The sequence below is a fragment of the Schistocerca gregaria genome, chromosome X (genome assembly GCF_023897955.1).
Source record: "Schistocerca gregaria isolate iqSchGreg1 chromosome X, iqSchGreg1.2, whole genome shotgun sequence".
NCBI classification, from domain to species: domain Eukaryota; kingdom Metazoa; phylum Arthropoda; class Insecta; order Orthoptera; family Acrididae; genus Schistocerca; species Schistocerca gregaria.
Window position 1 is genome coordinate 29378866 of NC_064931.1, and position 23919 is coordinate 29402784.

Consider the following 23919-nt stretch of genomic DNA (forward strand, 5'->3'; position numbering starts at 1 on the left):
TCGCTGAAGACAACACGTCTCCATTCGTCCCTCCATTCACGCCTGTCGCGACACCACTGGAGGCGGGCTGCACGATGTTGGGGTGTGAGCGGAAGACAGCCTAACGGTGTGCGGGACCATAGCCCAGCTTCATGGAGACGGTTGCGAATGGTCCTCGCCGATACCCCAGAAGCAACAGTGTCCCTAATTTGCTGGGAAGTGGCGGTGCGGTCCCCTACGGCACTGCGTAGGATCCTACGGTCTTGGCGTGCATCCGTGCGTCGCTGCGGTCCGGTCCCAGGTCGACAGGCACGTGCACCTTCCGCCGACCACTGGCGACAACATCGATGTACTGTGGAGACCTCACGCCCCACGTGTTGAGCAATTCGACGGTACGTCCACCCGGCCTCCCGCATGCCCACTATACGCCCTCGCTCAAAGTCCGTCAACTGCACATACGGTACACGTCCACGCTGTCGCGGCATGCTACCAGTGTTAAAGACTGCGATGGAGCTCCGTATTCCACGGCAAACTGGCTGACACTGACGGCGGCGGTGTGCAAATGCTGCGCAGCTAGCGCCATTCGACGGCCAACACCGCGGTTCCTGGTGTGTCCGCTGTGCCGTGCGTGTGATCATTGCTTGTACAGCCCTCTCGCAGTGTCCGTAGCAAGTATGGTGGGTCTGACACACCGGTGTCCTTGTGTTCTTTTTTCCATTTCCAGGAGTGTACAATCAGCAATGTTTCAGATTTCGAGGTAGAATGGGATAGGAATGATGATGGAAATAGGATCACATTTGAGGAAGTGGAGAAAATGGTCAGTCGATTGCAGTGCAATAAAGCAGCTTGGGTGGATGAAATTAAGTCAGAACTCATCAAATACAGTGGAATGTCAGGTCTTAAATGGCTACACAGGATAAATGAAATTGCCTGGGAGTCAGGACAGGTTCCATCAGACTGGACAAAAGCAGTAATCACACCAATCTTTAAACATGGAAACAGAAAAGATTTTAACAACTACAGAGGTATCTCTTTAATCAGCGTTGTGGGTAAAAATCTTCTCAGGTATTGTTGAAAGGAAAGTGCGAGTATTAGTTGAGGACCAACTGGATGAAAATCAGTGTGGGTTTAGGGCTCAGAGGTTGTCAGGACCAGATATTTAGCTTACGGCAAATAATGGAGAAGTGTTATGAGTGGTACAGGGAATTGTCTCTATGCTTCATGGATCTAGGAAAGGCATATGACCGGGTTCCTAGGAGGAAGTTATTGTCTGTTCTAAGAGATTATGGAATAGGAGGCAAAACTTTGCAAGCAATTAAAGGTCTTTACATGGATAGTCAGGCAGCAGTTAGAGTTGACGGTAAATTGAGTTCATGGTTCAGAGTAGTTTCGGGGGTAAGACAAGGCTGCAACCTGTCTCCATCGTTGTTCATATTATTTATGGATCATATGTTGAAAACAATAGACTGGCTGGGTGAGATTAAGATATGTGAACACACAATAAGCAGTCTTGCGTATGTGGATGACTTAGTTGTGATGGCGGATTTGATTGAAAGTTTGCAAAGTAATATTTCAGAGCTAGATCAGAAATGTAAGGACTATGGTATGAAGATTAGCATCTCCAAAACAAAAGTAATGTCAGTGGGAAAGAAATATAAACGGATTGAGTGCCAAATAGGAGGAACAAAGTTAGAACAGGTGGACGATTTCAAGTACTTAGGATGCTTATTCTCACAGGATGGCAACATAGTTAAAGAACTGGAAGGGAGGTGTAGCAAAGCTAATGCAGTGAGGGCTCAGCTACGATCTACTCTCTTCTGCAAGAAGGAAGTCAGTACCAAGACTAAGTTATCTGTGTACCGTTCAATCTTTCGACCAACTTTGTTGTATGGGAGTAAAAGCTGGGTGGATTCAGGTTACCTTATCAACAAGGTTGCGGTTACGGATATGAAAGAAGCTAGGATGATTGCAGGTACTAGTAGATGGGAACTATGGCAGGAGGGTGTCCACAATGAGGAAATCAAAGAAAAACTGGGAATGAACTGTATAGATGTAGCAGTCAGGACGAACAGGCTTAGATGGTGGGGTCATGTTACATGCATGGGAGAAACAAGGTTACCGAAGAGACTCATGGGTTCAGCAGTAGAGGGTAGGAGGAGTCAGGGCAGATCAAGGAGAAGGTACCTGGATTCAGTTAAGAATGATTTTGAAGTAATAGGTTTAACATCAGAAGAGGCACCGATGTTAGCACTGAATAGGGGATCGATGATGATGATGATCTAGTGGTTGTAGGATGGATATTACGCCTGCAGGGATAATGACCAAGTCAGTTTTCCCTTCTTGTAATTTGTCTCGCACTTAGCTCTATGTCCGCAGAAGCTGTCCATGACCAAGATGTTATCTAAGTTCAGTTATGCACCAGGAAGACATTGCCAAACAGGCATCACACAATCACAAGGTCGTTTTCCAACCACCCTTTTGGATTCACTCTCAGTGATATGCCTTTCACTTACATTTTTGGAATTTTTTTCCTTTCAAATATCGCGTAAGGTGGTAGAATTCATCCATCACCATTTACACACAACATCACTGTACACCTTTGCTTCTCACTGTCACAAGTTCATATTAGGATGCTGGATTCTTCTTGCCTGTTCATGGTGTTGTCAAGTGGCATCTCAAAGTAGACTGGCATTTGAACCGCGTTACCAATTTGCCATAATATGTAGGACTATGTTGCAGATTTATCACAGAATGATGAAAATGCACTATTGTTTCCTCATAATCACCTGGAAGCCATTGAGCAACAGTAGTATTCCTCTGGAATCCTAATCCATTTCAGTTGAAACATAGGTCTCCCTGGTCCTTACCTATGAAACCATAATCTAGCTAGGATTACACAAAAGTTTTAAAAATGGTATCAAACTCATTTTGTCTTCCCCTCTCCTCCCTACAAGATTTATTACAGAGGCACATCAAGAGGTTCATAGTTGGATTTCACCATTAGGTTTTTTTGTTTGGTAGCCATGACAGTCTGGAACCAAATATGAGGCTCAGAAACCTCAATGTTTGCAATTTAGAATAGTGTCTCTCATGAGCAGGTCAGGCAAATTCAAAAGAACTACAGTGATTAAAATCAGCATACATACATTTCACTGTACAAATCTGAAACCAGTATCTGCACTCCACTCCAAACATACCAGCTAAAAAGAACAAGCTATATTTTAAAACTAATACTTATTTTTACTGGGAATGTATTGCTATGTTTACATAATAGGCAATAATAAACAACAGCCTACTGAAATTATCAGTTGATCCTTCATTTACATAATAAGGCTAATGATATACAACAAGTTGCTAATATTATCAGTTGAGCTTTCAAAAACACTACCATGGAATAGTAAAAGTTCTGTTGTAGAGTACCATATAGCTATTCTTTTGACTTATTTCTTTCATTTTCTGAAACTAGCTTCACATTAAGAATGTACTTGTCTTAATTTGGTGTAAATTTTCATTTCTGAAGCGCTTCTAATGCTCTACAACCATGAAGAGCTATAAACTGTATTCTCATACTCAGAAATATAGCTTTCATAATTAATTATGAAGAAAACAGAATAAATATTTGTCATTTAGTGACACATTCCTCTTTCCAAAGTAGGAAGTTATGAAACAAAGTACCCAATATCAAATCTATTAGGCTGGGATGGAATGTCATGACAGTTAGTTAATTAGTTAGTAGTTACATTTTCCATGGATAATATGAATGTATCTTTTATCAAAATCATAAAAATGATCAGAGGATATTTATATATGATTAATGTTAACATTAATGAACATGTTAGGTTTTTTACTCACTCCCATGCACCTACATTAAAAAACAAGTTTTTTTATGGCTACCAGTTTTTAAGTAGAAATTTGTCAATTTAAGACAAGAAGTTGTCCAGGAAAAAAATTTCAAATTAGATTTAAAACTTGCTTCATTACCAGTCACACATTTTATGTTACTGGGCAATATGGGAAAATAACAGAAGACAATTAAATTATCAGTAAATATGCATACCATGTAACAAACAATTGACAAGGAAGCAACACAGAAGACAGTAATACGACAGTATATGAAAATCAAAGAAGAAACCAAAAAGTTAACAGTAAATATACCTTCAGTGAAATGAACAAATGGCAGGGAACCAGCACAGAAGACAATATCACCGTGTAAAAAGACTGAGGAGGAAGCTGTACCAGAGTGGATAGAACTTAAAAACAACAGATCACGAAGCACGAGGCAGAAGTTAGCCTCCAAACAACATATGAACAATTTTTATGGCCCAATCCACAGCAGAAGAAAACAACCAAGAAGAGGTCCAGGACGACCAGGAGGTGAAAATCAGGTCAGGAACGAAAAGACTAGAGCCTACTCTTCAAATAAGTAACCAAGCATGAAACATACCTGTCATAGAACTGACTAATTCCTTAACTCTCCTATATCATAATGTACAGGGTTTAACCAATAAGCTATATGAGCTAGAAGTCCTTTTGAATGGTTCATTGAAGGAGATTTTTATCTTGTGTATAACTGAACACTGGCTACAGGAAGTACAAAAATGTGCAGTTGGGATTTCAGACTTCCAGTTGATCAGCATTACAGGGAAACATACAGAGGGGGTGGAATATATAAAATAGAAAGAAACTTCCACATGGGAAAAATATATTAAAAACAAAGATTCCAAGACTTACCAAGTGGAAAAGCACCGGTAGACAGACATGTCTGTATGTGCGGATGGATGTGTGTGTGTGTGTGTGTGTGTGTGTGTGTGTGTGTGTGTGTGTGTGTGTGTGTGTGTGTGTGTGTGTGTACACTAACAGATAGTAAAATATAAATTATAATTTACTGTGTATATAGGTCCCCATCTGACAATTTTGAATTATTCTCTGAAAATTTGTAAAATCCTCAACTATCTAAACAGTCAGTAAAATACAAAATTGTGCTTGGGCAGTTCAATAGTAATTGAAAGGACAACTGTAAAAAGGGCAAAAACTTGTTAATCTACTAAAAGCATACAATATGAACAAGTGTGTAGAAGATATCACAAGAAACAGCAGCAAAAGTGAAAGTACTATAGACCAAATGTTCACTGACAAATCAAAATGTGGCTTTAAATCTGAGGTATTGGATACAGGTTTCTCTGATCATCAAGCAGTTAAATTGACTTTACATAAATCTCATGAGAAAAGTGACAATGGGAGAAATATTGAGAGAAAATTAATACGACAGCATTAGGGTATTTAATCTAATATTAAAAATTTTAAACTGGGACATGGAAAGGAATAGCTCTGTAGATATAAAATTCAGCAAGTTCTTGTGAAATTATACATACTGCTATGATATTTCATTCCATCTAAAGAGAATCAAAATTGAAAAAAATCAAATTCTTTTATACCAAGTGACATCAGAGAGTGATCAGAAAGTCTTAGAATGCTACATAAGTATGCAAAGCAAAATACTATCTTGAAACCATATTCCACGTGTTATAGGAAAAAGCACAGGAAACGATAATTGCTGCAAAAAGGAAGCACAATGATTCATATATCAGAAAGGGTAACAACAAAATGAAACCTATGTGGAAAGTTATTAATAATCATGCAGGCAAACATGAAAGTGCACGTAATAAAATCACCATAAAACACAAAAATGAAATTGTTGATGATCCACTTCTAATAGCTAATATACACTCCTGGAAATGGAAAAAAGAACACATCGACACCGGTGTGTCAGACCCACCATACTTGCTCCGGACACTGCGAGAGGGCTGTACAAGCAATGATCACACGCACGGCACAGCAGACACACCAGGAACCGCGGTGTTGGCCGTCGAATGGCGCTAGCTGCGCAGCATTTGTGCACCGCCGCCGTCAGTGTCAGCCAGTTTGCCGTGGAATACGGAGCTCCATCGCAGTCTTTAACACTGGTAGCATGCCGCGACAGCGTGGACGTGTACCGTATGTGCAGTTGACGGACTTTGAGCGAGGGCGTATAGTGGGCATGCGGGAGGCCGGGTGGACGTACCGCCGAATTGCTCAACACGTGGGGCGTGAGGTCTCCACAGTACATCGATGTTGTCGCCAGTGGTGGGCGGAAGGTGCACGTGCCCGTCGACCTGGGACCGGACTGCAGCGACGCACGGATGCACGCCAAGACCGTAGGATTCTACGCAGTGCCATAGGGGACCGCACCGCCACTTCCCAGCAAATTAGGGACACTGTTGCTCCTGGGGTATCGGCGAGGACCATTCGCAACCGTCTCCATGAAGCTGGGCTACGGTCCCGCACACCGTTAGGCCGTCTTCCGCTCACACCCCAACATCGTGCAGCCCGCCTCCAGTGGTGTCGCGACAGACGTGAATGGAGGGACGAATGGAGATGTGTCGTCTTCAGCGATGAGAGTCGCTTCTGCCTTGGTGCCAATGATGGTCGTATGCGTGTTTGGCGCCGTGCAGGTGAGCGCCACAATCAGGACTGCATACGACCAAGGCACACAGGGCCAACACCCGGCAACATGGTGTGGGGAGCGATCTCCTACACTGGCCGTACACCTCTGGTGATCGTCGAGGGGACACTGAGTAGTGCACGGTACATCCAAACCATCATCGAACCCATCGTTCTACCATTCCTAGATCGGCAAGGGAACTTGATGTTCCAACAGGACAATGCACGTCCGCATGTATCCCGTGCCACCCAACGTGCTCTAGAAGGTGTAAGTCAACAGCATGTTTGGGACTGGATGAAGCGTCGTCTCACACGGTCTGCACGTCCAGCACGAACGCTGGTCCAACTGAGGCGCCAGGTGGAAATGGCATGGCAAGCCGTTCCACAGGACTACATCTAGCATCTCTACGATCGTCTCCATGGGAGAATAGCAGCCTGCATTGCTGCGAAAGGTGGATATACACTGTACTAGTGCCGACATTGTGCATGCTCTGTTGCCTGTGTCTATGTGCCTGTGGTTCTGTCAGTGTGATCATGTGATGTATCTGACCCCAGGAATGTGTCAATAAAGTTTCCCCTTCCGGGGACAATGAATTCATGGTGTTCTTATTTCAATTTCCAGGAGTGTATTTAATGATCATTATATTAATGTAGCGCAAAACCTGATCACCACTAAATATAATCGAAAGAAAGGTAACAACTCCAATATATGAAAGGACAATGTACATATATCCCATAACACCCAAAGAAGTACAATCATCTATCAGCAAACTAAAGAGTAAAATGTGTTGTGTTGGCAGAAGAGCCAACACCGTGTTACTAGGAGAGGCCGAAATGCACGCGTTTTAACTCACGCAGGCTGGCGTGAGGAGGGAAGGACTATGCTGACGTGAGGTCTGGAACATGACTAGGAATTAGAATTCAGAAAGTGGACGTAATTAGTTTGATACTTAACTTTAATCCATTAATGATGAACGTCGCTCTTGACGGTACACGATTCACAATATTGTCTGTTCAGAATTCATTCTAATTACTGAATATGGTGCCTTGCTAGGTTGTAGCAAATGACGTAGCTGAAGGCTATGCTAAACTGTCGTCTCTGCAAATGAGGCCGTATGTAGACAGTGAACCATCACTGGCAAAGGTGGGGAGGATCCCATGTTGACGTATGTGACGAGGTGGGGAGCCTTAACAAGTGGTGAGGCTGTGCTACCCGCACCCTGCCTTTCAAACTGGGAGGAGCTAGTGAACACCTGAAAACCTAGTCAAGGGTGCACACCAACATGCAGTGTATGCGCCTCTAGAGAGACAGGAGGGGCCAAAGGGTAACCTCCATCGGGACGGGGCACCCGACGGGCGTAGACGACATATGGTTCGGAGCGGGCAAGAGTTCCATGTCGGAGGACAACTGGTCAAGGCGGCAGCGTGTCACCATGGGGCAAAATGGAAGGCAGCGTCGGTAACACCTGGGGCTGAGGTAAGCCAGTAGATGGGTGTCCCCGGGGCACTGACTGGACGGCACCGTCACTGAAAGCAGACGGCGAGCGGCAGATCCCGTGAGACAATAGAGGTGCAGCTGATTGCGATTCCGGCGCACCTCACCAGAGGCCCCCAAAACCAGATACATAGCGCAGTGAAGAATGCGCCCTTCGAGTCAACGCCGTGAACCTCGATAGTGGCAGTAGTAGACAACGTCGCCTGGGAAAAAGTAGGTGTCTGCCGCTGCACAGGAACCTGATGCGGTGTATGTAGCAAAGACATCAAGGTTCAATGAGGGCGACCATGGAGCAACTCAGCCAGTGAGCAACCAACTCGGGGCTGAGAGCAATACGAGGGCAAAAAGAGCAACAACGCATCCTCCCGAGAATGCGACTTTTTCAACTTCAACATCTGCGACTTGAAAGTCCTGACCAATCATTCAGCGGCACTGTGACTGTGGCAAAAACGACGCAGACGTCAGATGTTGAACACCTTTGGCCTTGCAAAATGACAAATTCAGCGGACATGAATTGTGTGCCATTGTCGGAAACAATCGTTCAAAGCAAGAGACAGATAACGCTTGGATGGTGGCAGATGTCGTGGAAGACATCCAGACAAAAAAAGGAAAATTACTGAATAAATCTATCACAACCAACCATCGAGCATTCCAAAATGGACCAGCAAAATCGATGTGTAAGCGTTGCCAAGGGAAAGTAGCTTTTGGCCATGCAAAGAATTTCCGCAGTGGTGCTGATTGTTGTTCGGCACACACCATGCAAGAAGATCACATAGTCAATCTCGGCATCGATTCCGAACCAAGTACACTGCTGATGAGCAAGTTGTTTCGTTTTCGCTATACCCCAATGTCTTTGGTGGAGAAGCTTTAAGACAGAGGACTTTAACGAACGTGGCACCACGACCCTGGACTGATCATTATCAGAACGCAAAAACAAAACACCACGTCAAACAAAAAGTGTCCTTGTGAGCAAAAAATCGGCGAACTAACAGGTCCGCGATCCGTGACTTGGACAAGGGTCATTGCGTAACAACAAAACGCAGAACGGTAGCTAGGACAGGGTCGGCAGTTGTGGCTATAGCCACACGACGAAAATCAATCGGAAACGATTTGACCACTTCATCGGTTTCCGAATCAACGAACATGCAAGCAAGTTCGGAGGAATCGAATGCCCTAGCCTCAGCAACAGGCAAATGGGACAACGCATCGGGTTCCATGCTTAGCAGGGGACCGATACAAGATATCGTAGCGGTACTGCGAGAGGAAAATAGACCAGCGAATGAATTTCTGCGTTGTACATGGAGGTACAGGCTTCTTCGGATGAAAAAGCGATGTCAAAGGTTCGTGGTCTGTGATTATGGTAAAGTGACGACCATACAAGAAGTCATGAAAGTTTGTAACACCAAATACGAGAGCCAATGCTTCTTTCTCGATCTGTGAATAATTTCTTTGCGCAGACGAGAGCAATTAGGACGCAAAGGCAATAGGGCGATCTTTGTGCGCAAGCACAGAACCGATCCCGAAATCCAATGCAATTCCGGTGCGAAGAAAAGGACCTGGATGGTTTGGAGTTTCCGATCTGTGCTTTTTCTGGCAAACACTCTGAACATGTTCTTTATTACAGTAAAAGGAAATATTTTGACGTGACGGGCAATTCTCACGCGAATGTTTAGTAGCGCATGTTTTAAGCACTGCATTTGCTTGCCGGTGCGGCACAAGTGGCTGCGATCCTGATGGCAGCGGCGCGGGCGGGCGCGAGGGCTGTTCACTGCTCCGTGCAGCTCGCCAGCCGTGCCGGCTAACCTGACACACGGCTGGCGAAGTTTCAAATGATTCCTGAGCAAAGTTAAGTGTGTCCTGCCGATTCAATATGTCCATCACTTGTTGAAGGGATGGATTTGCTGGTTTCAAAATCTGTTCCCTTATTCGAACATCAGAAACGTTCCGTGCAATTGCATCACGTACCATAGTATCTGAATATGGGAGTCCAAATTGACACTGAAAAGCGCAATCCCTAGTAAGGCCTTGCAAAGTTGCAACCTATTCCCGATTAGTCTAACCTGCCGTACATTTTGTACGAAAGAGGGTATACCGTTTCGCAAATACATTGACTGATTGTTTGAAATATGCATCTAATGCAGATAAATTTTCGTCGTAGGACAGAGTTGCTACGTCGCGTCGGGGAAATAATTTGACTATCACACGGTACGTGGTCACACCTACTGAAGAAAGGAGAAAAGGCTGCCGCTCGTTACCTTGAATTCTGGAGGCGGCGAGATGGAATCCAAATTGGTGTGGCCACTCCGTCCAGCTCTCCAGTGCAGCATCAAAAGTTTGAAAAGTTGGTGCAACAGCGTGTTGTGGCTGCGTTAGCGGTGAAGCGGCTGCTGCCGCATCGTTTTGCATCGCACGTTGACCCTGGACGAGCTGTCTAAGGGCATCCAGTAAGGCCTGCGTCTGCTGATTCTGTAAGCAATAAAATTCGGACGGTACATCTGGAGATTGTGGCGGAGCCATTACACAATTAAATCAGGGTAGTATAGACAAGAACACCGTTTTTACACTCGTCGCCAATGTGTTGGCAGAAGAGCCAACACCGTGTTACTAGGGGAGGCCGAAATGCACGCGTTTTAGCTCACGCAGGCTGACGTGAGGAAGGAAGGACTATACTGACATGAGGTCTGGAACATGACAAGGAATTATAATTCAGAAAGCGCACGTAATTAGTTTGGTACTTAACTTTAATCCATTAATGATGAATGTCGCTCTTGACGGTACATGACTCACAATACTGTCTGTTCAGAATTCATTCTAATTACTGAATATGGCGCCTTGCTAGGTCGTAGCAAATGACCTAGCTGAAGGCTATGCTAAACTGTCGTCTATGCAAATGAGGGCATATGTAGACAGTGAACCATCACTAGCAAAGTCGGCTGTACAACTGGGGCGAGTGCTGGAAGTCTCTCTAGACCTGCCGTGTGGCGGCGCTCGGTCTGCAATCACTGATAGTGATGGCACACGGGTCCGACGTATACTAACGGACTGCGGCCGATTTAAAGGCTACCATCTAGCAAGTGTGGTGTCTGGCGGTGACACCACAAAATGACCTGTCGATTTGATGCTATCCCTGACAAAATTATTAAATATAGTACCAATAATGTTGTGTCTCAACTTGTGGACATAATCAATGACTCCTTTGAAACTGGTGTGTTTCCAAGTAAACTTAAGCAGTCAGCAGTAATACCAGTTTACAAAAGTGGTGACAAGTTTAACATTAAAAATTTCAGACCCCTGTCATTATTATCTGTATTTTCGAAAATAATTGGAAGAATAAACAAAAATAAAAAAAATGCACAGAATTGTTTCAGAAAAGGCAAATCTACACAAAAACAGCTCTCTTCAGTTTCCTAAAACTTGTTTACAAAGCTATTGAGGACAAGGAACTGATCTATGGGTTGTTTTTGGACCTTTCCAAAGTGTTCGATCTTATAAATCATAATCTATTGCTGTTAAAACTGTATAATTATGTTGTCCATGGTATTTCCTACGTGTGGTTCTAGTCATATTTAATTGAAAGGAAACAAAGAGTACAAATTACTCAAGACGGGAATGTGTACCATTCTGAATATAAAAAAGTTAATTATGGGGTGCCCTAGGTCTCAGTATTGGGACCATTGTTATTCTTGATTTATATTAATTACCTATCTCAACAGTTTTCAACAGCTGATACCATATTATTTGCTGATGATACCAGATTTATTATAAAAGAGAAGAATGATTATGAGATGCAGCAAAAAGTCAACAAACAGCAGAAGTGGCAGAAAAATGATTTAAAGGTAATTGTCTAGTTGCCAATGACAAGAAAACTGTATTGATGAACTTCAACATATAAGGAACAAAATAGGACCAATGTAAAATTCACATTATTGAATAGCCAAATTTAGCAAAAGAATCTTAGGATTCTGGATGGATAAGCATCTAAGATGGGAAAAACATGTAGAAATGCTTAACAAAAAAATTAAGTAAGTGCTGTTACATATTAAGAGTGCTTAAAGATTGCTGCAATACTGAAACAGTGTTAAGTGTTTATTACACATACTGCATAGTCTACTGAAGTGTGGAATAGTGTTCTGGGGAAATACTTCTTTTGCAAAGCAGTCTTTTACGCTCCAAAAGAAAGCTTTAAGATTAATAATTGATGTTGCTTACAGATCACTATGTTGGGGTATCTCTAAGGAATTAAAAATCATGACTTTACCATTTATATTTATATTTGGAAGCATATGCTTCAATAAAAAGCATCTAGTTCCACCTTTGAATAGTGAGGTCCACCATCATCAAACAAGGAACAGGGATGATTATCATAGGGATGTGCACAGAAAATCACTATATCAGGATAGTGCTGTTTACAAACCAAAAATTCTGTAGAGATAGCATCAAAAAATACCAAGCACTAATACATTCCAAAAAGAACTAAAAAATCAACTAATAAACAACAGTTTTTACAGCATTAACGAATGCCTGGAATTTTGCTCAAATCTGTAGATCTACTTCATAACTCTAAACAAAAATTCATAGTTATCAACCATACCTAGATAACACCAAACTTCTTTCATTCATGTATGTATGCAATTATGCACCTAACTTTTGTGCTGTATGTTACTATGCCTATTTAACTAAAGTACTGGTATTTAATAGTTTTAGTAAAATCAATCAAGGGGTTTCACAAGCTTTTCTTCTATTTGTATGTAGTATGTAAGAAGAAGAATGTTTTTGTTATAAAGATGTGTTGATACCAATGATAAGATTTTGTACATGGTGTAAATATGTAATTTTTATACTGTTCTATGCTTTGACAAGTCCAATATCATGAATGTGATAATATGAGTGCTAAATAAATAAATAAATAAAATTAATAAATGATCTGAAATTTTTATTGCTTCATCCTCAGCTCCTCTCTGAACCACTGACAGTTTTAACACTGGGTAATAAAAGTCTTTTTTCCGTCTAGTGTTGTAGGTATAGATATCAATGTGATGGATTACTTACATGTCTTATTAGCGAATATATATTTAGTAACGGCGTGGTTAAAACTGGCTATTTATCTGCTATCAATACTTCCTTTCTGAGTGATGAATTACCACAGAAAATTATTTTATAAGACATTATGGAGTGGAAATATCCAAAATATGTCAAGAGGCTGATTTTTTTGTAGCAAAGATTAGCTATTTTATGAAGAGCAAAAGTAGCTGAACTTAATTGTCTGAGAAGCTCAGTAAAATGCTTCTTCCAGTTCAAGTTTTCATCAATATGTACTCCCAAAAATTTTGAGCATTCTACCCTATTTAGTGACCCCTGCTCATGTTTTACATAAATTATTGGCATGACTCTACTTGTTGTATATAACTAAATATAGCATGTTTTTTTCTTTTTTTTTTTCAAAATTTGGGGAGAGTCAATTTTATGACCAATTCTGCTTTTTGAATGTTAAGTGGAAGGTCATTAACATATGTGAGGAATAGGAGTTGGCACAGAATTGAACCCTATGAGACCTCCTATGTGGTTTCTCACCAGTCACTAAACTTTTCTACCCTTCCAACATTGTTTGAATTATCCAGTACAACCTTTTGCATTCTCTTTGTTAGGTATTATTGAAACCAGGTGTATAAAACCATCAGTTCCATAAAACTTGAGTTTTTCTAAGAGAATAACATGATCTACACAATAAAACACCTTGGGAAGATCACAAAGACTCATCACAGCACTACACTACTAGCCAAGAAAGAGCTATATCATATACATTTAATCAATTAAACCTAATGAGAATATTTTGAAAGAAACATATGTGAACAGGCACCATAAATTGATATAACAGTATGTTTAAGTTGCAACTAGCACTGAAGGTGTACATTTTACTTCTTAATTGAAGTCCCAGTTATTGAAAGTCTTTGCAGTTTTTATTCTTTGGACATTAGATAATGGTCTAAGACATGTTTCTGTGCCTAATGTTCATCTCCTGGTGCCTTATGTTTCATCAGGAACCTAAATTATGCAGTAGGTTAATACACAAACTTGAAACAAAGTCAACAAGCCAAATTGTTTGTATATAATAGTTTAGTTTCTGAGCTTGTTGAAGTATGAATATTGACTAACTGTGTATTTTAGCCTCAATGGATTTCTCCAGAAATAGGAGATAAAACATCAGGTACAGAAATATGCCCTAGACCACCACCTAATGCCCAAGAATAAAATTAACCATATTATTGAAATATTTGAAAAACTGCTTTTGAATACTTACCTTTTCTTTTTACTTTTTGTATCACACCCATTAGGTATACAGTGTCCACATCGTGGAGCAGTTTTTTCTTACCACTGGCGACATCTTGCGTATCCATATGAAGAGACAGAGCGAGAGGCCTGCAATGTATTTTTTGTGTGGGAAATGCTAAGGCCACTGATGAAAGGTAAGTTGTTTGACCTGTAAAATAATATGACAGAAGAAGTAAAATAATCATAAAAATGAAATTTTGGTGTATTTAATTCACATCTGTAGAAAAGATATCCTCAGAGAAATGTTTTGAAAGTTTGAGCAGTGTCTACCTGTTCTTCTCTGTAGCCTACATAATGTTAAGCTGTGTGTATAATGTTAAGAGTTTTTTGCAGAGGAAGTCTACCATGAGTCATGAATAGAGTTATGTTGTACTTGGGGGAGTCATTCATGATCCAAAGGATGCTGACTAGAAAAACAGGAAGGAATATGGGGTTTAACATCCCATAAACAACAAGGTCATTAGAGATGCAGCACAAGCTTGGATTGTTTTGAGGATGAAGAAGGAAATTAGCTGTGCCCTTTTGAAAGAAACCACCTAGGTATTTGCTTTAAGTGGTTTAGGGAAATCATGGAAAACCTAAATCTGCTAATATTACTCGACTCCTGAAGAGTAAAATTAATTGATTCATTCTTCAAATTGTGACCACTTATGTAGCAGATGTTTGAAATTCCCTTTCATTTTTCCCTACTCAGACATCATTCACTTGAAGAAAAAATTTTATATAGTTATATGGAATGGATAACAATTTTTAATTAATGTGATGTTTCCACATATTTATGTAGTTTGATGTAGTTCACCCATATTTTGAAAAACTAATCAGATGATGCTGAGCAGTGTATCAAATGCATGAGATCCTCAGTGTTATTTTCTGCATCAGGAAAGTCTTAAACAATTGATTATATAATTATTTGAATAATATGTTGTGGTTAAAAGCCTCAGTGTACATGTAGGTAGAGCAACAACAGCTATGAGTAGTCATCTTTGGTATTAATAAACCACTTCAGCTGTACTTAGTCCTTTATTAGTGGGTCACTACTGGTTTCGTGGCACCACAAGCCACATCTTCAGGTGATCATATGTTTTAGTTATATGTTGACCTGAAGATGTGGCTTCTAGTGTCAAAAAATTGGTAGTGATCCAATTATAAAGGACTAAATACAGCTGAAGCACTTTATTAATGCCCAAGATATTCTTATCAGTTAGAGATTAATAATTACCTAGAATGCTGCTGTCCAACCCAAAGACTACATATGCTTACACTGAATGACAGTGATAATGAGTGCACCAAGAAATGTGATTGTAGAGCAGGGCCCACAAAATAAAAAGGTTGGATTTTAATCCTTTCCTGTAATGGACTTTTGATTTGTAATAAAAATCAATATGACTGTGGCTGGCTAACCAGGTGACTACCTGAAAATCTCAATACCATGGGTGGTATAACTGAATTGAGGCAGTAATGAAGTTGTAACCTATACATTTCTATGAAGATAATTTTTATGATTTCAAGATATTATTATATGCAGATGTGTCTGGAAAATTTGCAGAAGGCTCTGATGACTCTTCACTTTCCAAAACAACAGAGTGTTACTAGTGTCATCATTTCAGGCATAAGTGAAACTCTCTTGGGGAAAAAAATTAGTAGCTGGTGCTACTAAAGTAAACGACCTTTGAGTCCAGATTCCTCTTGCACCTGTCTACAAATTGAATGCACTCATGGAGATCAGCAGCAGTTTATAAGATTGTGTATCTTTTAATTAATGTTTTTTGTCATTGGACACTGCACCTTCTAACTTATGATCAAGAAACTCAGACCATTTAATTTTGCCAGCATATGCTAGGAAAATTTGATTCTGGCAGGTCAAATTGGAGGCAGTCATGCATATAGACGATCTGAGAGGAGAGCCATCCAGTAATAATGGAAATTGCATAAAGTGTCAGGAAAAGGATGGTATACACATTCTTTGTGGATAGTGGGCATGTCACTACCAGTGTATTGACGGAAGTACGACTGTTATTCTAGGTTGGTGTTGTGGAGATTCAGTGCCTGAACTATTTGAATTTATCAAGCAGAAACATCCAAATCATGTTTAGCAGGGATTCTGCCTCATCATTACAATGTACTAGCTCACCATGCTCCTAAAACAAACTCTTTGCTCTGGATTCTCAGGTCCAGACACTTCCCCATCCACCTCTTAGCCCTGACGTAACTGTCCCTGTTTATGAGACATACCTAAAAGGCCTACCAAAAGAAGCCTACCATGAAGCCTTCACCAAGTGGCTTGAACAGATGCAGCAGGGCACAGAATACCAGCGAAAGCACATCAAAAAGTTTGTGAAGGTGATACATCACAGGTATTGCTTTCCAACAAACTGCATAGGGAGTTTCCCACACTGTATGCTTTCATATGTTCCAAAACCATCAGAATATAGTATCATCATGTTCAAGTTAATGATACAATACACATTATTTTATTTACACCAAGGCATAGAGGATGTAATAAGGTCTGGAAATATGAATTTTCATGACATAAATTGACATTTTAAACATTTACTTTGAAGGAAGTTTTTCCACATTTTTAATGTTTAGATTTTCATAACTGTAATAAAGCAGGTTGTCTTTAGCCTGCTAAAAAACAGATAAATAATTTTATGTCCACAGGGAAAACTTTATATATTGTGCCAGATGATATAATTTATGATCCACCTAGGCTTTTCACATTTTTATCAAAGCATAAAATTACACGAATGATGTTCACTCCATCACTGCTGCAGACACTACTTGACTTCAACAAGGATAATGCAATTCAAGAAGCTTTCAAACACATGAGGTAATAAAACACTGGATATATTTCCTAATCAATGCTATACTTTACATACCTGTTGATCTAAGTTTATTTCTTGTTACAGGCAAATATGGTTCTGTGGAGAAGTTGTTACAATGATACTTAGAGACAGATTTGCAAAAATTTTTCCTCAAGTGAAGATGCTGAATTTGTATAGTGTTTCAGAATGCCATGATATTGCATGCGCAGGTATCCTGAAGATTTATGTTTGAATCTGATTTATTTTCCCTGATGATGAGTATAAGGCTATTCCACCATTCTTCTTTTTATCTTCCATTGCAGACTTGTCAGTAATACCTGATCCAGAAAAGCGTAAGTTTTGTCCTGTGGGGAAGCTTCTACCAGGAGTACATGTAATTATAATGGATGAAGAATTTAATATTAAACCAGTTGCTGTACCAGGAGAGGTATGTATTTAGCTATAATATCTACATACTATCAACGTCCATAAATTTTCTGGTTAATTACATGATTCAGTATCAGTTTCAGTTGTGATCTGGGATGGAAAGTCTGTGTGGAGAGATTTATTTATTTTACACATCTAGTTCCATGGAACCTAACTGGGGGCAAATCTCCATTATCGTGGAATATGTCAGTACATGAAACTGACGTCAGAAAAGTTAATTATAGATAAAATTAAATTTACATGAATCCTGTGCAGATGACAAACTGTATATAGTACCATAATCAACAAGTTTTTCCAAGAACTCCCTCAGTAGAATAGGAGGAGTGAACCATGAGGAAATTCTTTAGGTTAGACTTTTAAGTGTGAGAATCACTGCTAAGAGTTTTTAATTATTATGATAGCTTACTGAAAATGGATGCAGCAGAATACTGCACACTTTTCTGCACAAGAGTCAAGGAGGTGCAATTCAAATGCAGATTGTATGTGTGCCTAGTGTGAACTGAATGAAAGCTACTAAATCTTGTGAATTAGCTCATATTGTTAATAACAAAATCATTACAGAATACTCTTTGTCTATAAGAATAGTTACCAGATCTTGCATATCCGTATGTCATAAGCATATGAAAATAGGCTAAGTAGACGTATTTGCACATCACCATATCTCTTACTGCAGATACTGTTCCAGTGGTGAGTATAGCAGCACCCATTTTTTGAACAAGATTCAGAAACTTTGCTTTCCATGACGGATTGCCATCTATCTAAACACCTAGAAATTTGGATTGACCAGACTTGATAATAATATGCGAGTTCAGTTTGATCAAAATGTCCATTTTAATTGAATTGTGTGTTATAAAATGTAAAAACTGAGTCTTACTGTGGTTAAGCATCAATTTATCTTCTACAAGCCATGAACTTATATCTTGAAGTGTACTACTTGATACACCACCCATGTTGTACTCAACATCCTGCACGACCAAGCTAGTGTTTATGAGCAAACACAAATATTTTGGAATCACATTACAAGACAGAAATAGCAGTCGTCGTCCTCACCCTTGCGGCATCCTCCACTTAACCATGCCTCAGTCAGATGCCTCCTCGGTACTATGGAGAATAACGTTTTGCTGTCTGTTGTTACAGTATAAGAGAAACCCATTGTGAGCTGCTTTCATATTCCATAATGGTCTGACCTCTACAGTAATATTCGGCGACTGACACAATAAAATGCCTTAGGTAAATCAAAGAAAACACCTATTGTTTGCAACTTTTTGGTTAATCCCACCAGTGCCTCACCAAGAAAAGAGAATATAGTGTATTCAGCTGCTAAACCTCTTCTAAAACCAAACTGTGAATGTGACAGAAAATTATGTGGACTGAACTCATCAAATATTCTTATATATACAGCATTTTTAATAACTTATACAACACCAGTGGCATAGAAATAGGTCTAAAATTATCTACATTATCCCTTTTTCCTTTTTTTTTATAAAGTGGTTTCACCATTCAGTACTTTAATCATTCAGGAAACTGAACAATGCTAAAGGAAAAATTGCAAATGTGGGTAAGTACTGGGCTAATGTATACTGAACAGTGCTTTAGTATCTTGCTAGATATCCCATTATCTCCACGAGAATCTTTAGTCTTCATAGTCTTCAGCAATTTGATAATTGACTCAGTCACCCCCTCCCCCCCGCCCCCTTGTCTTGTCGTGAAGATGAAGCTGTATTTCAGATAGCAGTCTTGGAAAGCCATTTCTAAGAGGGTTATATGATTCCTTGTAGAAAATAAGATTTTATTTCATCTGCTATGTTCAGAATAGTCCCCCATTCGGATCTCCGGGCGGGGACTACTCAGGAGGACGTCGTTATCAGGAGAAAGAAAACTGGCATTCTACGGATCGGAGTGTGGAATGTCAGATCCCTTAATCGAGCAGGTAGGTTAGAAAATTTAAAAAGGGAAATGGTTAGGTTAAAGTTAGATATAGTGGGAATTAGTGAAGTTCGATGGCAAGAGGAACAAGATTTTTGGTCAGGTGAATACAGGATCATAAATACAAAATCAAATAGGGGTAATGCAGGAGTAAGTTTAATAATGAATAAAAAAATAGTGAACGCATTATTGTGGCCAAGATAGACACGAAGCCCACGCCTACAACAGTAGTGCAAGTTTATATGCCAACTAGCTCTGCAGATGACGAAGAAATTGATGAAATGTATGATGAGATAAAAGAAATTATTCAGGTAGTGAAGGGAGACGAAAATTTAATAGTCATGGGTGATTGGAAATTGAGAGTAGGAAAAAGGAGAGAAAGAAACATAGTAGGTGAATATGGATAGGGGCTAAGAAATGAAAGAGGAAGCCGCCTGGTTGAATTTCGCACAGAGCATAACTTAATCATAGTTAACACTTGGTTCAAGAATCATGAAAGAAGGTTGTATACATGGAAGAACCCTGGAGATACTAGAAGTTATCACATAGATTATATAATGGTAAGACAGAGATTTAGGAACCAGGTTTTAAATTGTAAGACATTTCCAGGGGCAGATGTGGACTCTATCTATTGGTTATGAAATGCAGATTAAAACTGAAGAAACTGCAAAATGGTGGGAATATGAGGAGATGGGACATGGATAAACTGAAGGAACCAGAGGTTGTAGAGAGTTTCAGGAAGAGCATAAAGGAACAATTGACAAGAATGGGGGAAAGAAATACAGTAGAAGAAGAATGGATAGCTTTGAGGGATGAAGTGGTGAAGGCAGCAGAGGATCAAGTAGGTAAAAAGACGAGGACCCATCCTTGGGTGACAGAAGAAATACTGAATTTAATTGATGAAAGGAGAAAATATAAAAATGCAGTAAATGAAGCAGGCAGAAGGGAATACAAACGTCTCAAAAATGAGATCAACAGGAAGTGCAAAATGGCTAAGCAGGGATGGCTAGAGGACAAATGTAAGGATGTAGAGGCTTATCTCACTAGGGGTAAGATAGATACTGCCTACAGGAAAATTAAAGAGACCTTTGAAGAAGAGAGAACCACTTGTATGAATATCAAGAGCTCAGATGGAAACCCAGTTCTAAGCAAAGAAGGGAAAGCAGAAAGGTGGAGGGAGTATATAGAGGGCCTATACAAGGGCAATGTACATGAGGACAATATTAGGGAAATGGAAGAGGATGTAGATGAAGATGAAATGGGAGATACGATACTGCGTGAAGAGTTTGACAGAGCACTGAAAGACCTGAGTCGAAAGAAGGCCCCGGGAGTAGACAACATTCCATTGGAACTACTGACGACCTTGGGAGAGCCAGTCCTGACAAAACTCTACCATCTGGTGAGCAAGATGTATGTGACAGGTGAAATACCCTCAGACTTCAAGAGTAATATAATATTTCCGATCCCAAAGAAAGCAGGTGTTAACAGATGTGAAAATTACCAAACAATCAGTTTAATAAGTCACGGATGCAAAATACTAATGCGTATTCTTTACAGGCAAATGGAAAAACTGGTAGAAGCTGACCTCGGGGAAGATCAGTTTGGATTCCGCAGAAATGTTGGAACACATAAGGCAATACTGACCCTACGACTTATCTTAGAAAATAGATTAAGGAAAGGTAAACCTACGTTTCTAGCATTTGTAGACTTAGAGAAAGCTTTTGACAATGTTGACTGGAATACTCTCTTTCAAATTCTGAAGGTGGCAGGGGTAAAATACGGGGAGCGAAAGGCTATTTACAATTTGTACACAAAACCAGATGGCAGTAATAAGAGTCGAGGAGCATGAAAGAGAAGCAGTGGTTTGGAAGGGAGTGAGACAGGGTTGTAGCCTCTCCCCGATTTTATTCAAACTGTATATTGAGCAAGCAGTGAAGGAAAAAAAATAAAAGTTGAGAGTAGGTATTAAAATCCATGGAGAAGAAATGAAAACTTTGAGGTTTGCCTATAATATTGTAATTCTGTCAGAGACAGCGAAGGACTTGGAAGAGCAGTTGAATGGAATGGACAGTGTCATGAAAGGAGGTTATAAGATGAACATCAACAAAAGCAAAACGAGGATAATGGAATGTAGTTGAATTAAGTCGGGTGATGCTGAAGGAATTAGATTAGGAAATGAGACACTTAAAGTAGTAAAGGAGTTTTGCTATTTGGGGAGCAAAATAACTGATGATGGTCGAAGTAGAGAGAATATAAAATGTAGACTGGCAATGGCAAGGAAAAGTGTTTCTGAAGAAGAGAAATTTGTTAACATCGAGTATTGATTTAAGTGTCAGGAAGTCATTTCTGAAAGTATTTGTATGGAGCATAGCCATGTATGGAAGTGAAACATGGACAATAACTAGTTTGGACAAGAAGAGGATAGAAGCTTTTGAAATGTGGTGCTATGGAAGAATATCTTACTATTTTCATTTCTTAGTACACCATTTATTTATTTAAATTTTTTGTGTGTAGCTGTCAAGATGAAGAGTTTTGCAAATGTCATACATAATTTGAGTAATAAATTAATATAAATAACACATACAGTAATGATATATGTATTCATCTTAATATTCTTATTATATTGCATGTTGCAACCCAGGTCCTGCAGCTTAGAATTCACCAAGTAGATACACTTATTTATTAGGAACTCTTTTAACTCACTGTGGAACACCTTTGCTTCACAAGTTTTCAAAGTCTGTAGCAGCTTGTTGAACCATGTCTGCCCATTAGTATAAGAACAATCATCAGTTATTTTTAATGTTGTCCTCTTCCTGAAGCAGTTGCCCTTACTCCTAGAGTCATAATTCTGTGTATCACTACATCCTTATACATTGTTTTTGTTATTCATGAAAATATAATAAATTTATACAAATCTAAGGAATATATTGTTAAATATTTATGTTCGGCAAAGGTTTCACAACAGAACTCTCTGAACCTTAGTCCATGTATTAGCCTAACTGCTCATTTATGTAACAATAGTATTCTGTACAGGTATAGGTCTGCTTCACAGCCTCATGATTCATACCATAGTTAAGAAATGCATAAATTATTCCATGGTGTATGATTGGAACTATTTTTGCCAGTTGGCTTACCAGATACAAACTACTGATGATTTTGTCGCATACAGCATTAATGTGCTTTACCCAATGAAGATTTTTGTCCAGATTAAACCAAGGAAATTAATTTAACCTGTTTCTACTGATGTAAAACTATATATGTTGTTTATTTCAACCTCATGAGAGCTGGTTGTTTGAATATTGGTGTGTGGACTTTAATGATTTTAGTGGCTAGACATTGGTGTAGAAAATACATGGTTACTTCTGTTACATCATTAGTAGCAACTTACTGTAATTACGAGTCTTTCTAATAAAATAGGAGGAGGTGTCATCAGTATGGCTTACTAGATGTGAGTTGAAAGGTTGTGTCATGCCACTGACATAAACCAAGACCAGGATGGGACCAAGGATTGACCCTGTGGCACCCTCTGGATTACTGTATCCCTAAAATATGGGAAATTATGATGTTGTTATATATTTTGCATGAAAATTTACAGCACTGCTTACAGTTCGTTAAGTATGTGGACAGTAACTGCATAGATAAGTCTTTGATGTTGTATATCTTCAGTTTCTCAATGAGCAGCCCATGGTTGACTAAGTTGAAGGCTTTGGTAAGATCTAAGAATATCCCTGTTGTCCTCATTCCTTCATCTAGGAGTATGGAAGAATGCTGAAGATTAGATGGGTAGATCATATAACTAATGATGAGGTATTGAATAGGATTGGGGAGAAGAGAAGTTTGTGGAACAGCTTAACTAGAAGAAGGGATCGGTTGGTAGGACATACTCTGAGGCATCAAGGGATCATCGATTTAGTGTTGGGGGACTACGTGGAGGGTAAAAATCGTAGAGGGAGACCAAGAGATGAATACACTAAACAGATTCAGAAGGATGTAGGTTGCAGTAGGTACTGGGAGATGAAGAAACTTGCACAGGATAGAGTAGCATGGAGAGCTGCATCAAACCAGTCTCAGGACTGAAGTCCACAACAACGTATATTTGATGACAAAGCAGATTTTTTTAGCAAAAATATATGGTTGAGCAGAATGTGAAATATGTATAGTTGAAATTTATCTCTTTAGATAAAATTATCACTTATTCATCCATCATATGCTGGTATCGAAGCAAGAAGTATATGTTGTCTATAGCGCTGCACACTCTCAGTTTCATGTGGAAATATATGGCAGTTTGTGATCCCTTCTAAAGAAAGTCACCCCACATAAAAACTCTTTATTGTCTGAAGTCATTAGTGTAATGCATTTTCATGGAACATAATGGGCTCTGCCAGAATGAGATTTTCACTCTGCTATGGAGTATGTGGTCATATGAAACTTCCTGGCAGATTAAAACTGTGTGCCAGA

The 23919-nt window shown here is 39.7% G+C and overlaps 1 protein-coding gene across 4 annotated transcripts in view; it reads left to right on the forward strand.

Annotated features, from left to right (window-relative positions):
• LOC126299109 (uncharacterized) overlaps positions 1-23919 on the forward strand; it is a 372168-nt gene that overhangs the window by 231331 nt on the left and 116918 nt on the right. For all 4 annotated transcript variants that reach the window (XM_049990789.1, XM_049990790.1, XM_049990787.1 and 1 more), the window contains 4 exons: positions 14287-14418; positions 16946-17114; positions 17194-17318; positions 17412-17536. In XM_049990789.1, the coding sequence (XP_049846746.1) occupies positions 14287-14418; positions 16946-17114; positions 17194-17318; positions 17412-17536 (551 nt within the window). The remainder of the gene's footprint in view (positions 1-14286; positions 14419-16945; positions 17115-17193; positions 17319-17411; positions 17537-23919) is intronic.